The sequence below is a fragment of the Chrysoperla carnea genome, chromosome X (genome assembly GCF_905475395.1).
Source record: "Chrysoperla carnea chromosome X, inChrCarn1.1, whole genome shotgun sequence".
Lineage (NCBI taxonomy): Eukaryota > Metazoa > Arthropoda > Insecta > Neuroptera > Chrysopidae > Chrysoperla > Chrysoperla carnea.
This window is the reverse complement of record NC_058342.1, coordinates 28,461,297-28,480,194: the sequence shown is the minus strand read 5'-3', so window position 1 is coordinate 28,480,194 and position 18,898 is coordinate 28,461,297. Positions and strand designations below refer to the sequence as shown.

The following is an 18,898-nucleotide window of genomic DNA, read 5'->3' as shown; positions in this document are numbered from 1 at the left end:
AGATATTCGTAGTACAAATTTATATAGTAGCTAAGACGTAATACAACGTTTCTCCATTTTGTCTCCAGTAATGACAGATACTTTTTATTTACCACGTTGTGTCAAAATCATTGAGATAATACCATAAAGCTGAAAAGTCGCCGCCAAACGGTTGATTGTAATAAAAAGACACAAATAAAGTAAGCTCGCATAGCTATCTTCGTCTTTCTTATACGCCTACAATTACTGTCTCTTTTTACCTCTCTCACTGCTGTCAAGAATTCACTTATTGCGTTTCCTATGTCTATACAGCTTTATGGTATTATCTCTATGGTCAAAATTAACATATCCATAATTTTTTGTTATAATATTAATCCATAATTTTTGAAGTATCCTTTTTAAGGAAAAGAAGGAAAGGGGAGGGAGAGCTACGTCAACTGGAAACTCTTTTGATGCATTGTTAAGGTAGCAACTCTATGGGTGCTTCAAAACTTTGGTCTGTCGATATTTTTTTCAGGCAAATGTGATTGGAAGCTCCAGGAAAATTAAAAAAGGGCTGCCCATAAAATACTATTCAAAGGGGATATTCGTAGGGTTACATGGGAGGATGGGTTGTTCTAAACAAACATTACATCGCAATTATAATACACTCCATTTTCTCTATTTTAGAAATCACATTTTTTATGGCGTGAAAAAGCGTAAATATCAAATCTATGAACTTCCAGGTGGGAGGAATTACTCGAATGTAATTGGGCATTGAAAATACTGGGTTTCTTCAGTGTGATGTATTTTATGGACAAACCCAAAGAAGCATTTTCTACTAACATTGAAAAATATTATTTATTTTGAAGTTTAAAGTAGAAAAACTTAAGGATTGTGAGACTAAGAATAATGAATCACGAAAAATTTCAACGAAACTTACCTTAACAAAAAAAAAACTAAATGAATTTTCCAAAGGCATAGGCGTAACTAAGTTATTTTTTTTTTGCTCAACCACAACTTTTGAGTGTGATATCATGATATAACAATAAATAATGTCTCAATAATTCGAATACTATTTCCTTACTCAATGTTTACAGTAGAGGATGTTTTTTTAAGTTGACATATGCTCGAAAAATAATTTTTATCGAAAAAAATTTGAGCCTAAGTTTTCAAGCTCAATGAAAAGCTCACTCTACTCCATAACTTTAAATTAGAAAGTTATTATTGATTAAAAAAGTAACATTTTTTATTCGAAACATTTTTTCGTAAACCGTACGTTTTACCCGAAATTGTTATTTCGTATAATTGCTTCTGCGAAGTCTAGGCAATCTTCGAACAAAATTAATCCAATAAAAGAAAATTTAGATCGAATTCGATGCCGGAATAAGATGTGTGTCTTTGAAACTTTTATCGATAACATTTAGTTTGAAGAATTTTTCTCGATTAAATTTATTTATCGAGCTTCAAGCATATAAGAGTTTCATACCAAAGGGATGGGGTGGTTGGGTATGGGGTATGGGTATGGAGGTTAGCGGGCCATGCTCGAGCATCGGGCCTCGAAGCAATGGTTCAGAGCACTTAGCCAAATAGACCCTTGTACTCTATCCCCGCTACGCTTTTCAGTGGCTATTATAACCAACTGATGGGGTGGTTGTTGGAACATAAACCGGATGGAGAATTTCTCTAGAAGGTTTTCCCTGATCTTTATCAAAATTTCCAAGTTGCACCTTGGAGTTAAAAATTTTCTCCAATTTTTTGTATCTTGGATTTCATGTTTTGGTCTAAAGTGAGAACTCATTACTCGCTCAAGTTTACCATCGTCTTAGTTACGCCTACGCCACTAGACAAAAATAACTATGAAAAACAAAATTTTAAAAAAAAATCATACGAAACGCAAAATAAATTTTCTTTTAAATACATGGAATGAAGATTTTTTTTATTTTGATAAACCACGCATTCTAAAAAAAAAAAAAATGAAAATTATAAAGAAAAAACAAACACATTTAAACACAAAGAAAAGTGACAAAAAATTTGCGAATTTTTATTATTTTAAATTATTCATATGCAAATAGTCAAATAGTAAAAATTAATTCTATTTACTAAATTATGTTTTTTGCTTTGTCTAGGTAAAATTTTCTTAAATTATAAGAAAATTAATTTCCCTTTTGTAATTAATTTAAAAGATTGCCTCTAGTAAAGTCAAATTATAATAAAAAATTTTTTAATCAAATTTGTCAGAGCGGTGATTTGCGCTCGCCCATAAAATACGTTCTCAATAAAAAAAAAGGGGGAATATTATATCACGACGACCAAAGGAAGAGTAAACAAGTGAAATTTATAAAATTTAAAAGACCCTCGATAATTTTTTCGGATACGGAACCCTAAATTTTCATTTGAAAAGTATCTAAGAACACTTTCCATTAAATTACCTTTTTCCTTGGGGTGAAAGGTGAACACTCTGCATTAAAGTATCTTTCAAAAGAAACAAAAAAATCTAAATCGGTCCACCCCTTTAGGCACTACGATACCACAGACAGACAGACACACATTGCGATCAAACTTATAATACCCCTTTCTTTTGATTCGGGGGTTAAAAATTGAATTTTTAGTGTGACGTAATTACATGATGAAATTAAAAAGAAATAAAAAATTTAATATAAATCACAGAATAAATAAATTTCAATAAAATTATTCAAATTAAATTTCGAAATGAAATGTTTCGATTGATTAATTTTTCCAAAGAATTTTTAATATGGAAAAACAGATTAAAAATTACTAAAGTATTTTATTTACAATCTAAAAATAAAATAGTTTTTAAAATCAATTTTCCGATCCAAAATTAATTGTCCAAATAAATTTTCCGATCTAAAAATAATGATTTTTCATTTTTGGATAATCGTGTTGTCAGACAGGCGGGCAATCGAAAATGAGATTAATTAAGTGATTATATGAACACCTACCTAAACCAAAATTTTGTTCGTAGAATCAATATTTTCAAGTATAATTAGATATATTTCAAATAATAAAACATAGATGGACCTATGGTTAGTTTAAGGATCTGACAACACTGTACTCGAAATCAACTATCAGACTTTGGTCGCGTAATAGACAGAACGACGTTTTTTTAGTCACAGGATATTTAAAATTAAATTTTTTCGGGTCCCTTAAAAGATAACTTCCCATCTTTTACAAATTTTCAGGAAACAAATTCCCCTCGTCTTGAAATGACTGTCAAATGCTGCGACTAGTCTTATTTTGTATTAAAAATTCATAATTTTAATATAATTCGAATATACTTTCTGGCAATTACTCGAAATAAATTTAAAAAAAAAAAAAAACTAAAAATTGATCCGTTTTGGTTATCTTCGTCAAAAAGGTTAAAAAAACACATTCAATATACATGCTTCTTAGATTAATTATCTTATTAATTGACGTTTCATCAAGTTAGCAGATTCTACAAAAAAAAAAAAAAAATATTTTATCACAATTCTAAAAAAAACAATCATGCTAAATACAGGATGCTTCACGAAAATATGGTCAATTAATATTACCGTAGAACACAAAGCTAACTAAAACAGATCGAAATTAAAACATAAACTTAGATTCGAATAAAATCATTAACGGGTAATGGGTGAGGTGTGTGTAAATGGAGAAAAGAGAGAGAGGGGGGAAAATCGTACTGTACATATTAAACTAGAAATTTCACATAAATTAATTGTAAAAATGAAAAAAATAATTATATATATATATATATATATAGATTGTATACAATATAAACATTTTTAAATATTCTCAGTTTTAAATTTTGTAAACACAAAGCTTTTCTGGACAACATGGCGTCCTATTGTATTTTAAAAAATCATTATGCCTATGCTTGCTACTTGTTTGTTTTTTTTTTTGCACACGTTGTACTTTTATATTCTTTTGAATAAATTCTGCGGATTGTGGATCTACTTGCCGACTGAAAGTGTGAAAGTCAGTAATAACTATTCCTTACGCATTCTGAGTGATACCATAAGACTCGAGCCTTATAGATCTAAGAAACTTGCAGTATTCGATCTAAGTTCAAAATATTTTAAAGTTAAATCAACAACGTTGGTAGTTTATCGCCAAAAATTGGTTCGCGAGATTCGTTCTTTGAAAATATCTTGAAAATGTTTCTCTTAACACTCAAAATTACGTCCTGTTTCATATTAAAATAGAGATCTTGAAATGTAGATCCACATTTTTCGACGAATCTGCACACGAAATCATTCAAAATGTTATGTCATGCATTTAAAATGACAGAGAATTTTTCCTAATTTTAAATCAATCTTAATCAGTATAATTTTCACTTTCGTATGATAAAATTTTTACAGGAGAAAAGGATCAATTGGACCCTAACACCATACGAAGGAAAATTATTATGCAAAGATTATTTAAAAAAATAATATCACAGAGGTTTCAGAGACACTTTTTTTTTCACTGGTATAGGATTTTTTCTAATTTTTTTTGTACTCTCTGTCAATTTACAAATTTTAAGACATTCTAAAAAAAAAAAATTTAACAAAATCTATTTAACACTCATACAGTCCGACTGAATAATGGCTCTTAATTTTAAAAATCGAATAGCCGTAGTAAAGCAGTCGTTTTTACAGAGCCATAGTAAAGCAGCTACAGAAGTGTGCAATACTTGAAGGTAATTCGAATGATTCAAATGAGCTGAATAATACAAATTCAAGGCCCAATTTTCGATTATATTGAAACACCGTACCAATTTCGAACACCCCTGACGTATCTACAAATAATAATTGGTAGTATTGAAATCTTGACCTAATGGGAGAGGCGCTGGTATCAATCAATATTTATCCTCTCTCTATCATTGGCGTGAGCCTTTTAAATGTCAGGGTCTAAATTCAATATCAACTGTCTAAAATAATCCGATTAATGGCTGCCATGGCAGATGCAGCGCTCTCTAGTGGTGTAAATACACTACTATAATTCGAGTGAGCTTTTCATTGAGCTTGAAAACGTTTAATGCCTGCGTAAGATGTGCGCCTACACACCCAACATTTTTTGCTTAAAGCATTTTTATCGATAAAAGTTATTTTTCGAGTTTCAAACATGTCACTTTAAAAAGCACCCTGTATAATTATACAAAACCTTTTTTTATTCGTCAAGGTGTGCGCCATCTACACAGTACTAATGACAGGGGGAAAACTACGCCAAAATCATTTATTTACGCTATAATGTTGGCATTCAAATAACAACGTCTGGCCAAATAAGACGGACTCGTATAACATCGAGTTTCAGACCAGTGGTATACGCATGAATATCCAATTAAACAGGAAACGAGCATAAAATTTCTGTTGAATTCAAGTTATTAAATGAAAATATTTTGGAAAAGTCGTCTGAATTATGTTTTGCATCAATTATCGCGTTTGTAAAATTCATCTCCGAGAATTCCTATCTTGACATGATTATATTCGAACAAAAAATGACATGATTTTATTCCAAAAAAAACATGATTATATTCAAAGAAAGACAGACAGATCTTACAAATCGTACTAAAATTGGGAAAAATCTGATAATCATTAAAAACTCCCGAGTTATGATATTTTAATCAAATAAAATGCGCAAAAGTATTGTTTAAAAAACGAAAAACATTCATTATCGCGATTTTCAATAGGTCATCAGTCGTTCCAACATGGCTGCCTTCAGAAAATTGTATCTAAGTGGAACACGGTGACATCTAGATGCTAAAAATGTAAACGTAACACTCTTTATCCCTATTCTGTATTCGTAATACCTCTACTCTTGTGCAAATATTTACAGGATAATAACCCTTCTAAATTTTACCTGTAAGTTGTAAACAAGATCGTTCATTGGACAAACGAAAACACAATGATTTTAAATACTCAATTGTAATGCCACATAATTTATACTACAAACTGAAAAAAGTGGATCAATTTTGATTTTCTAATATACCACTACAGGGTGTCATGACCCCTAAGAGTGGACCGTGTGTGTATTGTTTTTACAAAATTTTTGAGAAAACAAGAAATAGACGTTAAAAACATTTGTCTCAATTTCTTTCTCCTCAATATCTATCGTTGGATAATTGATTTCCATGATTTTCTTCACTCAAAAAAAATAAAATAATTAAAGAAAGTTGTTTTACGCCCTATAAATTATTTATCAAATCAAACTACTCCTTAAATCCTAAAATTGAAGTTTAAAATTTATCACTGTTTTACAAAGCGTCCTTCAATTTAGAACTTGTCCCGCTGTGTCACACTGTGGCCACAACGTGCTACGCGGTGTACTATGTGTTCGATCATCATCAAGAGTCTATAATCAAATGACCGTCACAAAATATTTCGCCGTCATAACACTCGTCACTACTTAATAATAGTATATATTAAATATTCTGTTGACTACTCTCTGGTGAATTTGTAACTGTATCCAAAGGTGATGACGTTGATGAGGCACCACCGGCGGATAATTGAAATGCGGAAAATGTACCGTTGTCTTTACCCACACAGGAATTACATACATAATCTTCATCTTCGGCAAGGTCATGTTTTGCTAAACCTACACATAACATATGGAACCATTGATTACAGCCACCGTCGCATTGGACCCAATCAACTTCCGTCCCTGAAAATAAAAACAATTTTTCAATCACATTTTCCATCATAAATATAGACTTATACTCTCTATCAACAGGGAGCGGTAGGGGTAGGATTGCGTTACAAATCCATTTTGTAAACCCTTGATCATTTGCCTGACACTGAATAACACAGTCAGACTGATCTGGACACCAGGCCACTTTGGCATTAAAGGGAATGAAGCAACTTGTTGACACGAGATGGGGTCGTCCCAAACGCCCCTTTTCACCTTAATTATACCGATTCAAGGGATAGCTAGGACAAGCCCATCATGATTACTGGGACAGCTAGGTCATTCGATTATTTTTGCTTGAAACTCACTAGAGCACAGTTGAGAAGAGTGGTGTAACCCTTGACAGAACACTGTCGTTTGAATTACCACCTTCATAACATAGGGCGATGAAACATTCATATATGTTATTTGCACATGAAGGGAGTCAGGTTTAGAATGTTTGGGTCCAAAATCTGAACCATAGAGCTTAAAATGGCATCTCTTACACGGTGACTTCTCGCCTATGAGTGACAGGTTTTTCTCGACCAGTGCATAGGGATATCTTCCCTTGATAGTTGATACTTGAAATCTTAAGATAACGTTTTCTAAACAGTCTGGAAAAGCCGACGGAAAGTGACATCGGGAAATTAATAAGCTATTCTAGAAATCTTCTAAGCGAAGGTTTATTAGCTGCAGAGTTAAAAAAGGGCAGCACGATGGGCATCAACATTTGTTTTTATTTAGGGAATATTCACGACTTAACAAGAGTCGATTCAATAATCTAATATAATCTTAAATAAAATTTACCTGATGGTCTGAGACAAACACCGGCAGCACAATCGTCTTCTTCATCAGAAAATTCCACGTTACTTGAATCATGATTTGTAGTTTTCTGTTTTTTCGGTGCTTCGCCACGCCGTTTTCGTATATTATCTTTGTTACCACCACGTCGCATTTTAACTTTCTTATCCATTTCGGCTTTTGTTAATGCTTTCATTTGTCGTATATTACCCTTCTTTAAATCACTTTCATCGGATTTACGTTTGCGACCTTTTAATCTTGGCTTTGGTATGTCTAAATCGTTCGGTACTCCCTGTAACAAAATATAAAATTTAAAAATTCTCCCCCATTTCATTGACACCTCTCTCATCTTTGAATATTTCAAATTTCTAAGTCGGTTTTAACGCCCCCGAGGGCTTATAAAGTTTTAATATTTACGTTAATTAGAGACTTGACAAAAAATTTTTTCAACTCCCTGTGCAATTAAAAACAAATGACAGACCGACACACACACATAGTGGTCAAAATCATAACATTCCTCTTTTTGCACCGGGAGTTAAAAATAGCGTTCAACGTTACTTACATTAAAATTAACAAATATCCTATCTTGTTCCACTGAAGGTTTGGTAGCTTGAAGAATCTTCCAGATATGTAATGTCTCATCCAATTGCACTTCTAATAAATCTCCCTCCATCATTAGCTCCACCAAATTTTGATACATTGTTTCACTAAGTCGTAAACAGCAATCGTTATCATTTGAATTTGGTGCAACTGCTGAATACGCATGCTCACTATTTAAATATGCATCTGAACTGGCACTCATACTATTCGTATCATTCCAATCGAGTTCCTCTTTAACCATCACATCGTTCGTATCCAAGCCACAATCTGGTGTGTTCCAATCGATGCCACTTAATGGTGTTATTGCTTGAACACGTTTATGTAATTCTGGATTGTTCGCTGCCTTTTTCAATTCAGAACTTATGATTTTTTCAGTCTTTTCACGTGCGGCCGCTTCGGTTAATTTTTGTGACATTACAGATATTTGCATTAATGCTGATGATAATTCTTTGGTTGCTAACATTTGTCGAGCACGATCTTGCCAATTCATGGCACGTTCTGTTAGGCACTGTAATGCTTCACCTGAAACAATTTTATTTCAAAATATCAAATCGCTGAAAAATTATTTAAGTTTTGTTTTAATTCTATAGTCGAGTAAATAAGTCGGAAAATACTGTAAAGTGTGGAAAACCTGTCGACCAACACCGACTTTAAAAATTATTTTTTCTACGTGTTCATTAGACTTAAGACTAAGAGCATTCATCACCACTAACTAACCAGGGGAGTTTCAATCCTTTCAGTCATTAAAATAGTTATAAAATTAATATTTCGCCTGTGGAATTGGCTCTAGAGGTATTTTTTTGGACGCTGATTATTTTGCTGCGATAATTTTTAAGATGGGATAATTAGTAGAGGATCTTTAAATCAAACATTGTTGTCATGCTCATACATCCTTAATATCGGGATCGTTCCAAATAAAGTAAGTCATAGCTGGATTTCCCCCTTCTTTTAATATGAAATGTTCTGTACAATCTTTGTATTATTTAAAAAAAGAACGAATAATTGAATTGAATTAAGGTAAATCAAGCCCAAAAATATATTTAGGTTTTCAAGATTTTCCTAGTCGTCCGTAACCGTGAAAAAAAATTAAATCAGAAGTAGGAATAACTTACCTTCATGTAAACGAACATAAAGTTTCTGTAACGATACTAATAATGTAAGAATTGTTTCTAAGCGTGGACGTCGAGTTCTCATACAACCAGGACACAAAAATTTATAATCCTTCATCGAAGCTCCACTCTCAATATGCATTAACTTCGTCTTCTGTGAATTTAAATTTTTCGGTACTGTCACACAATTATTATGATACCAATCCTTACACAAATCACACTGTATCATTAAACCATATTTACGACCATTACATATACAATACGTTTCATTATTTTTATCCTCTAAATATTTACGGGTGTTATGTATACGTTTCTCAGCCATTGCATTCATTTCACGTTGTTCGGCAGCTTTGAAAGCAGCCACAACTTGTGCCGGTTCTAAACTATTATTTATTTTATTGTCTAAAACATCTCCATCTTTAGTTTTCGGCACAGTTGGTGCTTGATATAAACGGGGACATAACGCTTCCATTAACGTACAAGTTGAATCCTTGCGTAAGAATGTTTTCGATGTACGTTCTTTCCATAATCGAGCCGAATTTAATTGTACTTCAAGTGGTTCTAATTCTTCTAACAGTAATGGTAAGTTTCGTCCACGATTAACGACCTCTTTTAACGTATTATAATATGGATAATGCTCTAATGACTGCATTTTGGCAACGGAATCCAACCAATCATTTGCACGCTTAAGTGTATCCCGTATTGTTTGCTCGGATGGTAAATATGCTTCAATTTGTTCGGCAACTTGTAGCATTGTTTCCAACTCAGCCATTGTACTTTGATTTTTCGACTCTAAACAGGATTTTGCTTTCTCTTCCCATTGTTCCACTTGCGTGAGCATATCTTGCAATTCTCCTAAATGTTTTTCTACAACTGCATGCGCTGGAAGAGTAACTCCGACGTTAATCCATTGTCGTAAAACTTCAATTGTTACATTATCGGGATCTTCTCTTTTCGTTTTAATTTCCGCATGCCATTTGGCTTGATCTAAACGTATTTTGAGTGTTTTTAATGCTGGAAGTTCAATACACAACGATGATCCATTTTCAATACATTTTTCAATCTCCGATGGAAGGTTATCGTCAATTGATTGCGCTAGTAAGCGTTTCGTTTCTTTCTCGAAGTCACGTGTCCGTTGCAAAAGTTCCCGAACACTTTCACCCTCTTTTAAAATACAGGCTAAACTTTCGATTTCCTCGTGGAATAATACTAATTCTTTTATGGTTAGTTTATATTTAGGATCTACGGAGTTACGAGTACGCGTACGCATTTTATTCAAATCGAGTTGGTGGATAACACTAGCACATTTCTCAGCATCGGTTACGGCTGCTGTTAATGTGGCTAACAAATCTGATTTAGGGAATTTTTTTATTTCAGCTTCTGTTAGCAGTTCTTTTAGACCTGGTAGGTCAAGTACTTTTGGTTTACTTGGGTCCAAAGCGTCTTTCACCTGATTCACCCAATTGTCAAATGATTCAGCTTTCAATTTTAATTTTTGTAACATTAACGGTAATTCGTCCAACGTATATCGATAGCGTAACGTATGTTTTTCTGGTGGACATTCGCAGAGTGATGTATAATGGCGTAAGCATACTAAGGTATCGTTGCTACATGAACAAGTCATTGCGGATAGAAAACATGTTGTCTTGCATACTTCACATTGCCGTTCATCGTCTGGTAATAATTCAAATGCTTCACGTTCAGCTTCTGTTACACCCTATAAAAATAAATATTGAATTTTAGTAAACAAGTATTTCTTGAAAATTTTGCATCTGGAATGAAATTATGATAATGATTGCCAATTTGATTCATCAAAAATGTTTTGCATTTAAAATTTAACCCTTCAGAACGGTTGTGCAGCTTACGCTTATTTTAAAAGGTTTTTTTTTTTTTTTTTTTAATTTCAAATGGAATAACCACTTGAAAATTATTTATCTTCCCAAAATTGCGCTTGCGCAATACCGTGAAATTTTCTATCATCACCAGAGTAATGATTGTGGTACGAAAGACGAATACTCTGAAGGGCTAAAAGAAAAACGTATTAAAGGAAAATGATACAAAATTCGAAAAAGAAAGACGATACTATACCCATTCCAACAAAGCTTTCCGCATTTTCTTCTCATGATCGACCATAATCAACATATCTTGATACGTAGCCGCAGCCACAGTTAAATCCAATTTTTCCGGTTCCAATGCCATTTTACAAACCAACTCGTCATGTGAAAATACACAAAATCGTCGTAAATGTGAATAATGACTGATACATTCTCGTCCCATTTTTAACCAATCAGCTGGTGCAAAATTAACAGCTTCAGCAAAATTGTATCCTTGATTGAAACCAGCATGATATGCACGTGGAAATGTAATAACGAATTCGCCCGCATGTTGATCCGTACGGAAAACTGGTACTCCAGCATTCATTAATATATTTGGATTCATTATTGTGACTAGTTGATGCAAAAGATCTGGTTGTGATTGGAATAATTCTGGTGCAGCTGATTTCATTGACTCTTCGAATGCTTCCGCTTTGCTGCCCGGCACACCATACCATGTTTTTGGTTCACCCCAATGTAGATAATTGATGGAATAACTCCAATGATCTTCGTTATGCCAACAAAATGTTGCAAAACACATACCAACATACATCCACGGTACTTTCATGCCGGATATATCCGCATTTATATGGCCTAAAACGGAGCCTTCTAATACTGGTAAATTGTTTAGATTCCAACTACTTTCGGCATATTCTTGATCACCCGGATATAAATTGACGGATGATTTTGTTGGAAAACCAGAACCATGATCCATTGTGTGTAAATCGGCACCGTATTCAACAGTTACATCTTCGTCGATTGATGACACTATTCTCCAAAATTCACGTTCTACTAATGAAGTAGGCACCATCTGTAACATTTAGAAAAGAGCGATTTTTTAGCAAAAGCTTTGTGACATCACATTTCCATGGACACAAGATGATTAAGTTTTGTATTTTTGATTAGCATAATTAAGTGTCTATTATTTCTTAACTAGTCATTCGTTGCCTCTATACTTTGAACTAAAAGTTGATTTTATTAAAGATTATTCAATAAATATAAGAATAAATGGAAATAAATGTTTTTTTTAAATTATTTTTCGATAAAATAGGAAAATATGTGACGTCACGTCAGGGGGAGGAGCTTTCAAAATGTGAAAACTTGTGACAAGGGCGGGGGGAGTGGTTAAAAAGTGCTGAAATTTGTGTGACATAATTTATGGATGGCCCCTAAACACTGCAACGTAATTAATCTTTTTAAGGAAAATTCAAGTTTATTTTATAACATCAAGTCATACACGGAGTTTTTTTAATTTTAGCAAAGAATTCCATACAATTCTATTAATGTTATAAAGCAGTTTAACTGTATTAAAATAAAAAAATATACTTACGTGAACGGGCATGTTAAAGTAATCAGACTTAAATTGATCAGCCATTTCACCGAATTGTTGCAAGGTATATTCACGTTGGGCTTGTTCAAAACCAAAGGCTTCCATAGGTTTTGACACTTCTTCGGCAACACATTTCGGACAACGCCAATCACCTTTTGGTATTTCAGACAATGGTGGCATTAAACAAAATGTATGATAACTATCGTCACAACCGTCACACAAAAGCATTGATTCTTCGGCATCACCACGTCCACAATTATGACATACATATTTCGCCAACTGTAAATAGTAAAATTATGTAAGGTTAGCAATTTTTTTAAATATCTTATTAATATACTATGCACAGAGTGTTTCGGGGATGATAATAAAAATAAAAGATCCCATAGACCAAAGAAAGAAAGAACATGCAAAATCAATATTTTACAAAGAAATGTTGACCCAAAAAACATGCAAATCAGGTTAATTCAAGAATTCTAACCTAACGATATAAAAGAAAAAACTAAAATATTCCAAAATGACATTTCCCTAAACACCCTGTATATCAAAAATTTATATTCGAAAAAATCATGATGATTTACCGGATCTAATTCAAAAACAAATTTTTTATTTTTGTTTTTGCCATCTTGTTGACGATATCCGGCCATTTTTGGACCTGCTCCATAAAACTGTAAACGACGTAATTCACTACTTTTTTCGTCACCTTTAGATCCTCCTTCAGTTAATTCCGTTTTCTCCACCTAAAAACAATATCACATCGGTAAATTTTACATATATGTAAAACCATGCGATCGAAATAATGCTATGCAATTCTTTGACTATTCCCTAATGCGAAAATTTCCTAACAATTTTTAAAGCCTACAATCTAAAGCAATATAATAAGATAAGACTGATATAACACGCTTTAGGGACGTTGAAAAATAATTGATCCCTGGAAGTAAACGGTAGACGAAATAAATTTGAGAAACTCTTTATCTAAAATAAATCTAATTAAAAAAGCAAGATTGTATAGTTATTGCTGACATTGGATTCATTTTTTCCGAGATATAGGCAAAAATCATAAGCTTGGACAAACTATAAGTGTACTTAAAAACTTGCGGAAATCAGAAAAAATATTTTTCGTGATAAAAAAAACACGATTTTGTGAGAAAAAATTCGGGTTTAATTTTTGACGTGATAGATCCGATAAAAATGTAATAGGGCCCTCGTGAAAGATCGATAAAAATAGAGATTTGCATGTCTTCTGTGCCCCCCCCCCTTCTTGAGTGCGACCTGTCCTTTGATGATGAAAGTACCCTTTGATAATGAGTTAAATATGAGATGCTAAATCTATTGAAATTGTCGATAATGTACAACAACGTCAGCTTCACTGCCAGGATTTCTCTCATGGTAAATAAAACGAAATTGGGGCACTCAAACTACAATACTGAAGACTTTGAGTGGATGTTTCCTCCACAAAAACTCTGAAAATTCAATTGTGGGAATAAAAGTCTCCACTTTTTCATGAAAGTCCAAAAAAAAGTTCTGTCGCAACAAACTTATAGTTTGCAAATTCTCTGAACGTTTTGCTAGGGAAATTACAGGTTCTCACAATAATTTTTGTGATTCTGAGATCCAATTGATCTTGTCTAGGTAAAATATTTTTAAATGAATTGTTTTCAAAAAAAATTTCTTAATCATTTGACATTACCAGGTCTTGTAAGTCATTCGCTGTCCTGTCAATTTTGACTATACAGGCTCTAAATATAGTTTTATCATTTTTTTTCTGACTAAAATTAATACCCCCCCCCCTTATGCAAAATTCCATGACAGTTCAAGATTGCTCGCCATCCTGAGACTAAAATTTTGCCTTAACAGACCTTGACTTAGGAATATTAAAATTTACTGAAATTTCCAAGTTTTCCAAATCATTTGGAATATCGAGGCTAATTCCGTGACTTTACCAGAAGCTCAGACTTTTTATGTTACTCGCAATAATATATAAATTTTTTGACTATACCTTTTCAATTTTCGGCTCAATTTTTGTTGTTTTCTCAGTTTTCTCAGTAGTTTCATATCGTTTAGATCGTCTCGCATGTTTTTCTACCGGCGGTTTAATTTGTTGTCGACATACAATACCATGCGGTTTATAATCTTTATCAACTTTTTCATTATCTTCGGGTTCCGGTTCAATTTTAATATCTGCTAATGTTTTTCCTTGTCGGAAAACATCAAACGGGTACAAGATACGTTCATAGTGTCCTTTTAAAATAGTGCCAACGCCTTTTCCTTGTGGATAACCCAAGCGTGCTGCTATTTTCGACCATTTACGTTCTTTGGTAGCACATTCGTGGCCACCTTCTTCTTGGACAATACGATGTAAGGAATATAAATCGAGTGCACGTCTTTCGACCATAGGAATCTTTAATGATGATCCTTGTAATTCCCAAAATTTTGCTATTTGATCCAAGAAATTTAATTTGACACGTGTTTTTGCCTATAGAAAAAAAATTCCTGTTAGAAAATCTTCTCTTCACTTAAATAGAATATTAAATAATTTAGAAAATATGCATATTACGATTTCCGAAAAAATAATCATTATATAGAAAAAAACAATTTCAAATTTTGTAATTCTCTAGCTTTTTAATCAAAAGATTCGAGCTCGAATTAACAGTCGAATCTGGGTAAGCGAAAGTTCAAGAGATCGTCATATTTTTTCGCTTACATTATTAATTTTTCTCACTTCTACAGAGGTTTTTGATGAAAACAATGTTATTTAGTGCCACAAAATTCAAGAATCATTCACTCAAAAACTACTGAATGGATTTTAATAAAACTTTATAATAATATAGCTCATACGTCAGAATAACACATAGGTGATAATTTATAAAGATACTAGTAGTTACCAGACCGCTTCGCTGGACGATTTCGATTTAAAAAGCAAAATAATTGGCTTCAAAATAAAAATCAACATATATATTTCGAGTGATATAAGTGAGAGCAAGAAAGATTATTCACTCGCTTCGCTGGATGATTTCGATGAGCGAAGTGTGCGGATAACTGCTCGTAAGTTATGAATATAATACATAAAATACGCTCAATTGTCGCTTAGTAAGAAGCAGTCTCTGTTATAGAGTCCGAAGGAAGTTATGGCGAGAGATAAGAAGAAAAAATATTCTCTTATAGAATTTCCTGTTTCTCACTTCTAGAGATTTAAGAGGATTAAAATGATGAAACCTGGCAATAACTCACAGCAAGTTTGAATGAATATACATATGAAATTTGAGAAATATGTCAAATTGTAATCGTCATTGCACTTCAATGCATTATTAACAAATCCAACTATTTAGGACTGATTTGGGAGAAAGTATTCCCGATCTACTCTCTGTTCAAATTATCAACAAATAAAACTTAAAATGATTAACTATTACAAAAAAAAAAATTAAAATAAATTGAATCTCGATAGAAACGAAGCGAGCATATTTAAAGCAGAAAGATTACATGGATGTAGCACGTATTGCCTATATTGCTTAATAGAAAACACAATGATGCATTTTCAGATTTTAATGACTTTCTACGGTCATATTGATAAATATGCCTTATAATGATCACTAAAATATTACAAAAAAACTTAAAAGACTGTCTCTCAATATCATAAAAATTGTTTGCAAATTGCCTGGACAAATTATATTCCGTAGCTTATGGCTTAATAATCCACGGACTAAAAATTTGGCTATACAGGAGAAACATTCAAATTTTATGTCCAAAATATAAGTCTTATTATCTCCAAAACGACTCATAATCAAATTTCGCCGGATATTTTTTCATATATCCGGAAAAAACCTCCGGGAATCATAAATCATACATCAAATTACTTTAATTCGAAACCGATTTATGTCAACTCCGAGATCTGAAAGTTATAGCTCGAAAACTATTTGATACATTTTGATAATCGATGTCTTGGAAAGTGGCTCCCTAGGAAATCGTAATATTACTTTTCCTAAAAAGTTACAGTTAAATTTATTTGAAACTACATTTTTAATACAAATTACAAATATATATGTTTTATTCGATCGATATTAGAATTTTCTTCGAAGTCTCCGAATATTAAACGTTCAATATTTTGAAGGTAAACATCGAAAAATTTTATTATTAATTTTTTCGAATTCATCAACAAAATTTGTCATCCATTAGATTGCTTTTGCTTCAGTCCTTAAATCGAAATATCGGCTAAATTTTAACAATTCAAAAATTATATTCTCAACCAAAAAAAAAATTACCCTGGCACTCTTGCCCGAAAAAAATTCTGCCTAATCTACACTTTTGGTTGGTTAAAAATCGATAAAAATGCAGTTTCAATAAATCCACCATTTTCTAAACTTTTTTGTTATATGCAATGTTTCCAAAAAAAAAATTTTCTAAGGAAACTCAAAAAAAAATTGCAAATAGAATCACCTCTAATTCATTTAATCGTTGAATTCGTGGCGTAAATCGTAATTTATCCACATCTACTGCAAATGGTGGCTGCCAATTCTAGAAAAAAATTTGGAAAATAATTTTAACAATAAAATTTCGAGAAAATTTTTTATTTTCTCCCCAAAATTAAGTTAATAAATAATAATACAAACGATTGCTTAATAAAATTCAAAATATGTTATCAATAAAAAAATTATCACAATTTTTAATTGCTAGAAAATATCCCATAAAAAGATTACGAAAATGAGTTTAACGAAATTTTTATAATAAATTCATACTTAAAAATGTGTAAATATTTCGTGGAAATTATTAATCATTGAAAAAAATTATATTTTCGAAGCTCAAAAATATGTAAAATTCAATGACAACTGTTTAAAAAGATTCTACAATAATAAATTGTTAGGAAAATATAAAAAAAGCATTCAATTATAAATGAAAAACAATTGAATTACATGAAATTAAAAAGTAAAATCACATGAAAAAAATGAACATCTTTTTTTTGACGCCATTTTCAATTTAAAAGAAATAAGGATTTCAGAGTGGAAAAAATTTTTTGTAATCATAAGCTTTGCATAAAAATTAGCACAAATTAACAACTTACAGATGGTGGACGTATTTTACATATTCCCGATTTTTCAGCAATTGGACGTATTTTACTAATATAACGTAAAGGATCCGCAAATTCGGTCACAGTTGGTTCAAATACAGGTGCTTCTTCGGGGATTTGAAATACAAATTCCTCTTTAACACGACTCAATTTTTCACATTGTGTCACTTGGGGTGATTTTACACCTAATGTAACACCAATTTTCTCCGGTCTTGAAACCATCGTGGTGTCACAATAATTTTTTATTTCGAAAAAAAAAACTACTTTTCTTTCGTATTTTGTAAATGGTTATTTTTCACACACAAACTTTTAAGTTTTAAATTTATATATAAATTTTAAATTAAATATGAAAATTAATTGTAAATACATGAAGAATTTTTATAAAATAATAGTTTGTCATTTGAATTTTTTTTATCACTTAAATCACTTATATTTTGTATTGTAAATATTGCAGCCATGGCATATAAAAGTATAATTTTTAATACAGAGGACACAATATGTACCTGCAATCCATGTGCGCATATTTACGCGCAGACAAAGAACAACTATTTTCAAACTAGCCCAGGCGCCAGGTGGACTTTACACACACTGTAAGTATTTATTTATATTTTCGAAATATCGATAGATTATTTTGTATTTTTTTACTCAAAAAATCAATTTTCAGTGCATACGAACACTTTCACTTGGTAAATTCACCCTTTTTACTTTCTCAGTGTGGTAAAAACACATTTCGTCCACCCAAAATCCACCCAAAAAGTTGTAAAAATTGTGTTTAAAAAGACAATTCCAAATCAGATGAATCTTATTATATAAGTTGTAGTGACCAAACATTATTAGAATTAACTGTAATCCTACAATAATGGCATTAACTACAATGCTTACTAAACTATACCCTGGGGTGCCAGCCTATTTGGGACGCAATTTTTAGTGGTTGTCAATTGTTCATTTTTTCCGTAAGAAACAATTTTACGAATTTCTATCAACAATATAGCCAACAATAGTGTGAATAAGTTAACAATAGTTATTATTTTATTAAGGGCTCATTTGGGGTCTTTTCTCCCAAACTCATTCTTCTCCTATGAAAAATGATAGTCCAGTCACCAAAAGACAAGCTGGGACACTAAAATTTTTCTCTGGAAGATAATTATTCTGTAGAGATAAGATATATCTTTCGCTTTTAACGACAATCGAATATAACGGCCATATTGTACAGTTCCTTCAACGCCATTTTAAACTAATTTAACTATATATGCAATCTCAGTTGAAATTTCTCTAAGGGATTTTTTCTTATCCTTAATTCGCG

The 18,898-nt window shown here is 32.1% G+C and overlaps 1 protein-coding gene across 3 annotated transcripts; it reads right to left on the bottom strand.

The window, feature by feature from the left end:
• Positions 1-3,473: 3,473 nt before the first annotated feature.
• LOC123303124 (lysine-specific demethylase lid-like) lies at positions 3,474-17,886 on the bottom strand. 3 transcript variants are annotated; one of them, XR_006535564.1, is made up of 11 exons: positions 17,590-17,886; positions 16,968-17,045; positions 14,533-15,009; positions 13,115-13,273; positions 12,537-12,815; positions 11,202-12,017; positions 9,117-10,830; positions 7,967-8,526; positions 7,411-7,696; positions 4,186-6,600; positions 3,474-4,121 (listed from the first exon to the last, which is right to left on the bottom strand). XR_006535564.1 is itself a non-coding variant. In XM_044886248.1 (10 exons), exons 1-10 carry the CDS (start codon positions 17,815-17,817, stop codon positions 6,362-6,364), a joined length of 4,836 nt encoding a protein of 1,611 aa, XP_044742183.1. In that variant the 5' UTR covers positions 17,818-17,886; the 3' UTR covers positions 3,474-6,361. The 3 variants fall into 3 exon arrangements, 2 of the variants coding, with proteins under 2 accessions (XP_044742183.1, XP_044742185.1); XM_044886248.1 differs by having other exon boundaries at positions 3,474-6,600; XM_044886250.1 differs by lacking the exon at positions 13,115-13,273 and having other exon boundaries at positions 3,474-6,600.
• Between the last annotated feature and the right edge of the window lie 1,012 nt (positions 17,887-18,898).

Excerpts from the sequence above, each read along its gene's own strand:
- LOC123303124 (XM_044886248.1), bottom strand. The coding sequence starts at position 17,817 with ATGGTTTCAAGACCGGAGAAAATTGGTGTTACATTAGGTGTAAAATCA. Across the intron at positions 13,274-14,532 it reads TTGAGCCGAAAATTGAAAAG|GTGGAGAAAACGGAATTAAC; the intron begins GTATAGTCAAAA and ends TATTGTTTTTAG. Across the intron at positions 12,018-12,536 it reads ACTTTAACATGCCCGTTCAC|ATGGTGCCTACTTCATTAGT; the intron begins GTAAGTATATTT and ends TAAATGTTACAG.